This window comes from Uloborus diversus, chromosome 8 (assembly GCF_026930045.1).
Source record: "Uloborus diversus isolate 005 chromosome 8, Udiv.v.3.1, whole genome shotgun sequence".
Lineage (NCBI taxonomy): Eukaryota > Metazoa > Arthropoda > Arachnida > Araneae > Uloboridae > Uloborus > Uloborus diversus.
The window spans coordinates 150694101-150705725 of NC_072738.1; the positions used below are offsets into that span (position 1 = coordinate 150694101).

Consider the following 11625-nt stretch of genomic DNA (forward strand, 5'->3'; position numbering starts at 1 on the left):
TGTCATAGCCCAAGGCTTTTCTAAGAGTTATTTCAACATGCTATTATTAAACAAATCCCTTTTCTCCCATCTCATATTCTCATGTTTTATGATTTATTAAATTTTATGATGTTAAGTGATGGTTTACGAATTTAAGACATCAACAAGTGATATCCATGTTTGGAGTTGATATTACCATTTTAAAATTTTGTTTCAGTCCTCATGTTCCTCAAGTAAGGTTTTCATTTGGAAGTTCGGAGAGTTCGCCTACGCAGCAAGGTTATTCACATTCTCAATTAGCAACGCAAGGAGGTATGTAAACATTTTATCTTAAGCTTTGGCTTAAATGTTTTGCCTTTAGTCAGCATATTGTTAAGTTCATAAAATTCTTAGGCTTGGATAAATAAAAACTTTCTGCTATCATAATGTTGAACTGAATTTTTTGAAGAGATATTTTTGCTTTTATTGGTTTTTTGAACATTTTGAGATCTTTAAAAAATAAATGAAATTACATTATTTAACATATTTATTCTAAATACTAGTGGTACCCGCACGGCTTTGCCCATAATAGAAAATTAAAAGGTCTTTTGGTTCGCCTGTATATTTACAAATAATGTATGGTGAATTTTTTCGCCAATTGGCTTGTGCCCATGTTACGGTTCCACGTAACGATAATTTCGTAATTTACTTGTCCATCTTATGAAAATTTTGTTCTTAAAATTAGAATAGAAAAAGAACCACATCGAATTTTTGAAAAATCGCTTTGAGGTGCACACCCCCATGCTACAAACTAACTTTGTGCCAAATTTCATGACAATTGGCCGAACGGTCTAGGCGCTGTGCGCGTCAAGTGATCCTGACAGACTTTCAGCTTTATTATTAGTAAAGATAAGACAGTAACCACACAGAATTACTTTTGATTTGTGAGAACATTTGTGTTCTATTTAAAATATATTGAGGTCGAAGTTAATAGAAGTTGGCTATTCCATTAGATCAAAATACCTAGTGTGTAATTTTTAATTGAAACTATGTGGTGTTTGACAAAAAGGAAATCGGTATATTTCTGATCTCTCGCATACTAGTATGATAAGTATGAATATATCCATTAAGAAAATTTTAAAATTTTCCCTAATTTACCTTCTTTTCCTCAAATGGAATCTAACGTTTGTTTTCAAATATGCTGTTGTGGACAGCACAAGGGCGAATCCAGAAAATTTTCAAGGAGGGGGCGGTTGATTTTTTAACTGACCTCTTACTACGTATCTGATTTATACATTTTTCGAGGGGGGGGAGGCACAGTTATCTAAAGCAACTAAAATATAAAGATTTAACCCAAGAAGTCTCGAAATTATTTCTTTCCTTTACTATTGAAAGAGGTACTACAAAATTGTGTTTTAGAACTTCAATTTCGTAATAATTTCTGGGGAAAGTTTCGAACCTCCCTCCCCCTAACATCGTCATAAATAGTCTAAAATGCGCTTTAAGAGTTAAATTTTGCAAAATACCCTTGGAAGGCTTCCAAACTTCTTTTTCAAACATCCCCAAATATCGTTTAAAATTGTCTTTTTAAAACTTTAATTCCCAAAACTTTGCTTAAGGTTGATTCAAACCCTATTTCCTTTCTTAACGCCATTAAAAAGGGCGTACATTTGCATTTTACGACTTCAATTCGGAAAAATTACCGGTGCAGGGTCCCTCAAGGGAGGGGCAATCGCCCACATCGCCCCTCCCTTGTATCCGTCCTTGAGACAGCAACCATATATGTAGTTTAAAAGCACTTGGTAGTAGAAATGTAGTATTTAACAGTAAGTTGTACTCGAGCTTCACATTCAATTCACGAGTCGAACCGCACCAAGCTTCAGACACTCGCTGGTGAGATCTATTTAATTAATATACCAGTTTATTTGCGCTCTCAGCTTGAATGAGATGACATCTGCCTCGGCTCTGTTATTCACTATTCCTGACTGAGGAGAGCTAATAAGAACGAAACTGTTGTCTCTGGATGTGATAACTAGGCTGTCTGATATATTGCATGCAGCAACAATATGTTTTTTGAAATGTTTGTGTTATGGCATCATTTATTAATACAAATGTTGTTTCTTTTCCCCTGGGAAGCTTTGGGAATGGACGATACCCGAATGGACCTATTTGATGAAGGTAACCGCACAGTGCCTTCTACACCTTTGCAAGTCTCCCCTCCTGGTAATATTTTATCTTTATTATCTTATATAATTAAAAACTGAGCATATCTATGTATGTACCAATGTGTCTATCTATGTATCTATGTCCGAGTTACGTCTCCTGAACGTCAGTAAACTGACCATCGAACCAGGTATCGATGGATTCGTAAATTTCTTGCCTTTATGTTTGGCTAATTAACATAATCCTCCTTTAATAATTAGTGGAGATATCAATTAAAACTATTAATTATGATACTTAGACTTCAACATAAAATCCCTATTTTTTAAAAGCTTTCCTCCATTCAAATTATTATTCATTGCTTCATCTCAACTTTCCTCAACAACGCTATAATTAAAGTTTATTGCATGAAGACAATCATTGAGACTAAAAGATCTGTTGCCATTTTTTTCTTGCATACGAACAAATAAAATTCTGGCTTTTGTTTTGAAGGCTTTTCCTGTTATCGGGGGATTTAAAATGTTTACTTTTTGGTTATTTTTCCGCAATCTGCCGCAAAATTTTACGCTTTTTTTTTTTTGTTTAAGCCTGATTGTTGACCATGCGTCACTTGACATACCTTTTATTTTCGAGGTAGACCATGAAAAGCCAGGAAACACAGCTAGTATTATAATTAAAAACTGAGCGTATGTATCTATATATGTATCTATGTAGTCATGTATGTCATAGTTTCTTCTCCGGAACAACGGTGAACTGACCATCGAACCAGGTGTGGATGGGTTCGTAATCTTCCCGTCTTTATGTTTGGCTATTTAACATCATCTTCTGATAATAATTAGCAGAGATATCCATTAAAAACTCTTAATTGTGACACTTAGATTTCAACATAAAATCCCTATTTTTCGAAGGCTTTCCTCCATTCAAATTATTATTCAGTGCTTCGTCTCAACTTTCCACAACAATGCTTTTATTAAAATTTGTTGCGTGAAGAAAATCATTGTGAAGATAGATCTGTTGCCATTTTTTTTCTCGAATATGAACAAGTAAAATTATTGCTTTTGCTTTAAAGGCTTTTCCTTTAATCGGGGAATTTAAAATGTTTACTTTTTAATTATTTTTCTGCAGTCTGCCGCAAAATTTTGCTGTTTTTTTTTTTCTTTTTTCTTTCAAGCCTGAGTGTTGAACACCTGTCACTTGACATAACTTTTATTTTCGAGGTAGACTGAGCAAAGCAAGGTGACGCAGTTAGTGAAATATTATTTTTTTATTTAACTCTTGTTATTAAATAAAATTAATGTCTAGCGTGTAACTTGCTATTTCATTTTTTATGATTTATTTTCTGTGTAAATATTTTTAATGTTAATGAACATTACTGCCATTTCTTCATTAAACAAAAAAAAAAAAAAAGCTGATTTGTTTACGTCTGAATTTTTATATAAAAACAGTTACAGATGGCACATTTATTGTTTAATTTGTCCTACGTGTTGTGATATTGCAAAATATCTACCGGTGATGTAAATAACCAGCAACCTTTGTATGAAATAGTAATTTTTATGAAGAGATAAAGTGCCATCATTTCTTTATGTTTCAATTGCTGAATATCTTGTATACAACTACTTCAAGCTAACATTTTTCTAAAAATGAACTGCAATGGTCAAATGTTTTAATTTTAACATAGATCCCTTGATTAAGCACTTATTGTAGTGTAGCACGAGTGTTTTTATGTACTTGTCGAAGCTCAGTGCTTTCAACCATTGGATTTGACCGTTATTGTCCAGACAAGCTAATGATGACTTTTAAAAATAGAGGTTATGCAGGAACTGCTTTCAAGAATAGACTTCAGGTTCTTGAGAAGATAAATTTCATTTGGTGTGTTTATCCAGGCTTTATTCATATGGTGGGTCAAAACTTCCCCTTCTGATGATTCATCGCATTGTGTCCATCAGTGGCCAGTTGCGTAGCGAGAAAAAATCCTTGGGGGGGGGGGGGATTTTTTTTTTGAAGTTTAAAGTAAAGCCATGCCCTCAAGTTTATACACACACACACACACACACACACATATATATATATATATATATATATATATATATATATATATATATATATATATATATATATATATATATATAACAGGAAGACATAAGCTTTTTACCGTCATAAAAGCTATTATATTAAATAAAAATCTTTTAGCTCATAAACAGAACCCTTCAGGTTCGACTGAAAAATGATTTTTTGGGGCTCATGGAGGGGGGGGGGAGGTTCTGACTCCCCTATCCTCCCCCCATGGCTACGCCACTGGTGTCCATGAACTTAACAAATTTGTCTGAATTTTGCAAGCTTTGGTGTTCCTTGCGTTGAGAAATTGGATGACTGGCCGTGTCTCGCCTCGGAATGTTGATTGTTTGAAGCACTAAACAAATGCTGCAAAATTCAGTAATCTGAAAGGTGCCTTTCTTCACTTGTCTATGACTCAGGTGAAAGAGCATAAGTGTTTGAGCTAACAATAACATCTATTCCTTGATGGAAATGGAAAACTGAGCTTACTTTCTGGATTACCTAGTATGTAAAAAAACAGCAACACCAAAATAGCCAAAGCAGCAAAAGGTTGTTAATGACCAGGAGTGCCCCCCCCCCCCAAGTTTGATGGCGCAAATCCCCCCCCCACACAAATTTTCTCACGCCCTCTTTCCCGTTTTTAGTTTTTTATATTTTAGCTCTCTTTTTTTATTTTATTTATTTTTTAAAAAGTTTAATTAAAGTTAATTAATTTATTTTTAATTATTATTATTTCATTAGAAAAGTTCTGTTCTACGCCAATGATATACACACACAAACTAAATAAATAAATGAAATGAAGTATAAACAGAATAAAATCAAATCAAATAAAATAAATAATTTAAATAAAAAAAATTCAATGAGTAAATTTAATAAAAAAATAAATAATTTTAAAAAATCCCCCCCCCCAAAAAAAATTTTTGATGGCGCAACTTGCGCCATAATACCCCCCTGTGGGCACCCCTGTTAATGACCTTTTTTTTATTAAAGATAAAGTTGATGACTTGTTTCGTAACTGATTTTTAATCATCTAATGGCAGATGAATATCGGAAAATTTTTCTCAAAAAGTACTTGAAGTTTTCTTTATTGTGTGACATTTGTATGTGGTGCCCTTACTTTTTTGAATGTCTTTTGACTTATCTGCTTTGCACAAGGTACTACATTGGAATCAGAGTTGTTTGAAGGTTTTAGCATGCTTTTCTGTAAAGAAGATTGGACTTGTACTCTTTTAATAATAGGCACATGGAAAAAAGAATAGAAATTGCTACAATGTCATCAGCAGAAATGGAAGTAAATTATGGTTATTTTTGAAAGACATACATTTGTGAAGGAATAACATAAATTTGTTATAATGTTCAAAAAAGATTTTTTTTTTCTTGTGGAATACCTTTGATGTGAAATCCTTCAACTGAAAAGAATGAGTTGAACAAATTACAGAGGAGACTTCTAGAGGCATTTTTAGGATTATTTTTGGTCATTTATTTACCAGCATATAAGAGCAAAAAATAAATGTTTTTTTTTTTTTTTCAACCCTCTAAAAATTTTCCCATTTAAAAGTTTAGCCAACATTCAATACATTATTTTGAAAGCTTTGATGGTAAAACGGTTTTAATATTGTATTATTTTATGTTTTCATTTATGTAGATCTTAAATATATTGATAGTTATAACTGTGCTCTGTTTTTATTAATGTGAAAATCTTGAAATGCAGCTGAGGCTACGGTTCCTGAAGTGGGTGAAGGAGGACTAGAAAGTGATCTTTCAAATAATGATATTACCGTTCCTGTTATAAAAGTTGATTTTGTTGACGAACCAGATGCAGCAGCTGCTGCAGCGAGTGAAGATAAAAGGTATGTTTAAGAGACATGTTATTTCGAAAAAAAGAGTGTTTTATTTTTCTAAAAATAAAGTACTAAATAGTCAAAAACAGTTTTCCTTAATTTCTCCTATATATCAGACATGTTAAGTACTGCGATTTAATTATGTAGTTATAAGTCGAATGATGAAATGCAATATTTTTAAAAATCATGTTAAACTAGAACTCTCTCGAAAAAATTCATATTTAAATTTAAATATGAAATTGTTTATGTTTGGGAGCTGACAGCCCTTTTTTGTTGGATGCAAAAAATACCGTAACATGCAGAAAAACTTAATTTAAATCTGTGCCTAAAGAAACCTCTTATTAATTTTATTTATGACTAACAACAAAACCATTTATAACTGATATGTCATTAAGATTTCAATTATGCATTTATGCGGTTATGTTATTGCATAATTTCATTACTATTATTGCAATTATGTTATTTGCATAATTTAATCACAAAAATTTTTTAACTTGTAAATTTTTATCTTTAACTCATTAAATATTTATGCATTATAATAAATTGTTTTGAATATATTATATCTTTTTTAAGCTTGTTCTATAGTTTTATTTTTTATTATGATTTGCTATAGTAATTTACCTTACACAAATACTAAAATAAATAATACAAAATGTGTAAGTAAATCAGAATCAAATTTTGTCTTCTCTTATTTTCATTTTTTAAAAATCAGAATAAGGGAACCACTATTAAATCTTGAACTCTAAAAATAAATCCCGTACACCGTTCTGAAACCTAAAAACATAATCTAATAATTTCTATCAGTAAAATAATTCTATTTTTTAACACATATTGATTCAATTTACTTAACAGTTATTATTTATTTTCAATAAAATGTTAGTAATTTTTTTTCTTCTTAAAACTTAACTTGGAACTTCAATAAAAGTTTTCTATTCAGTTTCTCTCAAAATTCAAATAAGACAAAAATACCAGGAATGCGTCTTGCAAAAATGCCTGGAATTATCCCTTAATAACATAAAACTGATGTAACAATGTTAAAGGCTGTTATGTAACATTCCATTTTTTATACGGAAGGAAATCTTTTACAAATTTTTATTCATTTTTGAGTTGCTATTATTTTTGAGTACTAAATAGTCAAAAACAGTTTTCCTTAATTTCTCCTATATATCAGACATGTTAAGTACTGCCATTTAATTATGTAGATATAAGTCCTCAATTAAAAAGTTCTCATCAAATATGGACTTTCTTGTAAAAGGTTTTATATTGTTTGTGTTAAACACTTGAAATTCAGCTAAACATGTAAGTTACATATTTATTTTTAATGCTTTTATGTAAAGAATAGTTATATTTTGCTTCTGAATTATTTCAGGGAACAACCTGAATCAACTACTCCTGACACAGATGATAATGTTCCAGAACAAGAAAGTGAAAAAGAAAGTGGTTCAGATTCTACTCTGTTTCAGATTGAATCAGAAGGTATTTTTTGTATTTTTATGTCTTTGCCTCTCCTCTAGATAGCAGTTAAATTTTCAATAATTTTTATTTACTTTTTGTATCATGCAAGTATAAACATTGGTGTTAGTTGATAAAATTTAAGTAGTGTTCTCTCGAAACAACAAAGTTGAAGAGACATTAAAAAAAAATAGACTTTTTGAGATAACAAGGTCCAGAGCCATCGAGAGGCCATTTCAGCCTAGTCTGAAACTAGGGGCCTGGTTAGATATTAGATTACTGGAACTTCCATAAGTTTTATGATTTCAGGAGGGTCCGGCGACTGAACTGACAGAGCCCCTGACTTGGCCCCAACCACTATACAACAATTCAAGTAAAAACATAACACTACAAAAGAATATTCAGTTGCCATAGATGAGGATAGGCATAAACATGCACTGATGTAAGACAATAAAATCTAAATTAATTTTAATTTTGAAATGAGTTTTAAACATTACATTAAACAGAGAAAAAAAAATACAGTGAATTTGCACTGTTTGAATTTTTTTTTAAAAGCGCAGCTTAGTAAAATGGGGTCATCTTTACTGAAATTGTTCTGCAATTTTTTTTTTCTTTTTTGAAAAATAGTGTGAAGGTCAATGTTTGAACATTTTCTGAACAGTCCATGTTTTTGGACACAAAAATGTTGTCTCGTGATGACAATAGTGTTTTCCTTCCGTTATGGCCAAAGACAGTTGAATGCTCATTCCAGCCGAGAAACATTTTTATTCCTCCAAGATGGACACACAAATCATAGTGATAGTGTATTTTCTTCCCCCTGCATTTGGGCTGTAAAATTGGCAACATTTCCTGTTTTTTTAAAATAGGGGGTTTTGGTTCCTCTTATATAGGACTAAATAATTTTTTGTAATATCAAGGTTTTCAACAGATCCAAGGTCAAGAGGAGATTGAGAGTACTGTACTGTATACTGTAACATGTATTAAAAATTTTAAATACAAATACAAATACAAAAGTGACGACCAGCAACAGGCTCTGGGCCCAGCTAGACTGGTCCTAGTCAATTTACAATCCCCAGTGAAGATCAATGGCTCTCTTAAAACTATCCACTCCCTTGCTCATTACCACCTCTTCCGGTAAACTGTTCCAAGGTTCCACTACCCTGCTAAGATAATAATTTTTCCTAATATCCATGTTAGCCTGAGATTTAAATAGCTTAAAACAATGACCCCTTGTCCTGTTTTCAGTGCTAAACTTCAGCCCCGTAACATCTTTCATTTTAATAAATTTAAACAACTGAATCATGTCCCCTCGGTCTCTTCTTTGCTCAAGACTGTACATTTTTAGCCTTCTAAGCCTGGAATCATAGTCTAAGTGAGAAAGTCCATTTATTAGGCTTGTAGCTCGCCTTTGAACCCTTTCCAATACATTAATGGCTTTCTTAAGATAAGGAGACCAAAACTGAACAGCATACTCCAAATGAGGTCTTACCAAACTTCTATATAAGGGCAGAAGAACTTCTTTAGATTTGTTTGAAATAGATCTATTGATAAACCCAAGCATCTTATTGGCCTTGTTACTAGCAATGCTGCACTGTTGGCTAAACTTTAAATCCTGACTTATTAAGACCCCCAGATCAGTAACTTTGTCTGCCTGACTAATGACTGAACCTTGTAGATAATAACTTGTACACTTATTTCCATGCCCTAAATGTAGCACTTTACATTTCCCAACATTAACAGCCATACCCCATTTATCAGCCCACTCCGTAATATGATCTAGATCCTCTTGCAGCTGTTTTGCTTGTTCTTCATTTTCTACAGTCCCCCATAACTTTGACATCATCAGCAAAACAATTCATGTTCCCAGAAATATTTTTGTGAATATCGTTCATAAAAACAATGAACAAAACAGGCCCTAACACTGATCCTTGAGGAACCCCGCTTAAAACCTCACTCCAATTAGAATAATTTCCCCTTACAACTACCCTTTGTTTCCTTCCGGTCAGCCAGTTTTTTTACCCAAATGAAAGTTTTCCCTCCTATTCCAATATCAACTAATTTGCTAAGTAGAGCAACATGCGGTACCTTATCGAAAGCTTTTTGAAAATCAATGTAAACAACATCTACAGGCTTCTTATTATACAATGTGGCGGAGCATTCTATTCTTTCTGATTGGTGAGTCAAGTTTTCAAATGCTCTTCCAATATAGCCAATTTCTCATCACTACCTATTTTAGGTAGTGATGAGAAATAAATATAAACTAGTCAAAGCTCAAGTTCTTCAGGTCCCAAATCCTAAAAATAAGAGTTTGTATCCTGTGCAGCTCAAATGCTATTTAAATGTCTGACAAATTCCTTCTTAAATGCAATGTCTCTGAAAGTCAATTGATATAAATTTTATCAATGATAGTTGCATACTGGTTGAGGGGTAGTGCATGTAGTAAAAATATACCTTCTTCATTTAAGAAAGAGTTCTAATTATCCTGTTTAAACTCCTGTTGTTGAACAGAAATGGTAATTTTCAAGCTTTCTCTTTGACCCTTTGTGATACTTGATGTTGCATTTCAGCAAAAGCAGAAGTGTCATCAGAAAGCAGTCAAGTTACTGATGTTTCTAAAACTGAAGAGGTCTCTACAGACAGTGAAACTCAAAACAAAGGTTTGTATGTTTTTTTTTTTTTTTTTTTTTTACACTTCGTCTATGACTTTCCTTTAGATTTCATCCTTAGTTTAAAGTTTCATAGAAAATTAGAATTAGTAAGTTAGAATTAGTTAGGAATAGTAGTTGAAAAAGCTATGCAAAAAAAGAAAAAGTTCAGAATTTTACATTTACTTCTTTTTATTTGTAATACTTTCTTGACATTTTTGTTTCCTAATGTTTTCAGAGTATATTCAATAATTTTACATACCTTGCTATTTTTTTAATGTAACAAAATTTTATTTCTACAAAAATAATTCGATTTTTTTTGCATTCTTTTCATTTTAAAATTCATTCATAGTTAGTTTTTAGCATGGGGTCTTTGATATTTGGGGAAGAGGTGAGCCATATTTCTTGGGGATGGGCAATCTTGAATGATACCCATTTGTAAATAAATGGTTTACTGTTATTTTGATATATTTAAATATCATTACTCACGCAATCAAAACTTGTTGATACATAAAATGCAAAATTTAAATCAGGCCTATATGCATGTGATTTTGCTTTCTCTCACAAATTTTTAAAGTGAAGCTAATAACTGCATACAGGGAAAATATTTTTTTTAAATTGCAATTTGAGTTGTTCTGCATTTTAAGGAAAATTCTAAATATGATAAATGGCAAAATTATGAAATAAACTACTAAAAAACAAAAACAAAATTTGAACTGTGACAAATGGCTAATACATGTAACTATAACTATTTTTTGAAGAACATTTTCACTACTAGAAACAATGTACAGAAATACCTCTTATAGTGAGACTGCATTCTGTGACCAACCCAGCCTAATCCGGTTTTGTCATTAAGCTGTATTTAAAGGCAATGTCTCTTATTGGCATTTTTTTTTTAAATTCTAGTCAAAAGAAGTTTTTGAAGCTTATTCTTGGAATATTTTTAGCATACTACTATGACAGTTACTTTTAATTCAAGATGTGAAAAAATATTGAATTTACATTAAAGGATTGATCTCCCCCCCCCCCTCTCTGAATAATACTTTATTGATTTTTTAGAAAAAATATCTCATAACCTCAAATATTTTATCTGATAGATACATCTGGCCAAATGACTTCTCAGCGTAAACCTATCGTGTGGAAAAAACAGAATGTTGAAGCTCCAACAACCGAAGCATCTGAAAACGTCCCAACGAGCTCCACGGCAACGACTTCAACTTCTCTGCTGCCATTGCCCACCAGGGGCCGCCCTCGTCTACGCAGACAGCGCTTCGCCGGCGCCGCTGCCGGTTATGCGAGGGGTCGTGGTTCGGCGCCAACGGCCTCTTGGCCTGCGCCAAGAAGGGGCCGCGGTTCGCCAAGACGTCGTGCCATGTACTGAAGAATTAGAATGACTTTCCACAATTGAAAGAAAATGTTCGCGTTGTTGCAAGAAGTTTTTTCTTTCATACTTATTTTTCTTGAAATATTTTAAAGCCAGTTATGTATAAACTGAATAAAAGAATTTTATTTTA

At 32.3% G+C, this 11625-nt stretch overlaps 1 protein-coding gene across 1 annotated transcript in view; it reads left to right on the plus strand.

Moving 5' to 3' along the window:
- Positions 1-11625, plus strand: part of LOC129227242 (nucleoprotein TPR-like) — a 128765-nt gene extending 117140 nt beyond the window's left edge. The window contains exons 49-54 of the mRNA XM_054861755.1: positions 197-291; positions 2095-2181; positions 5885-6023; positions 7384-7490; positions 10034-10123; positions 11209-11625. Of these exons, the coding sequence (XP_054717730.1) occupies positions 197-291; positions 2095-2181; positions 5885-6023; positions 7384-7490; positions 10034-10123; positions 11209-11492 (802 nt within the window). The 3' untranslated portion in view covers positions 11493-11625. The remainder of the gene's footprint in view (positions 1-196; positions 292-2094; positions 2182-5884; positions 6024-7383; positions 7491-10033; positions 10124-11208) is intronic.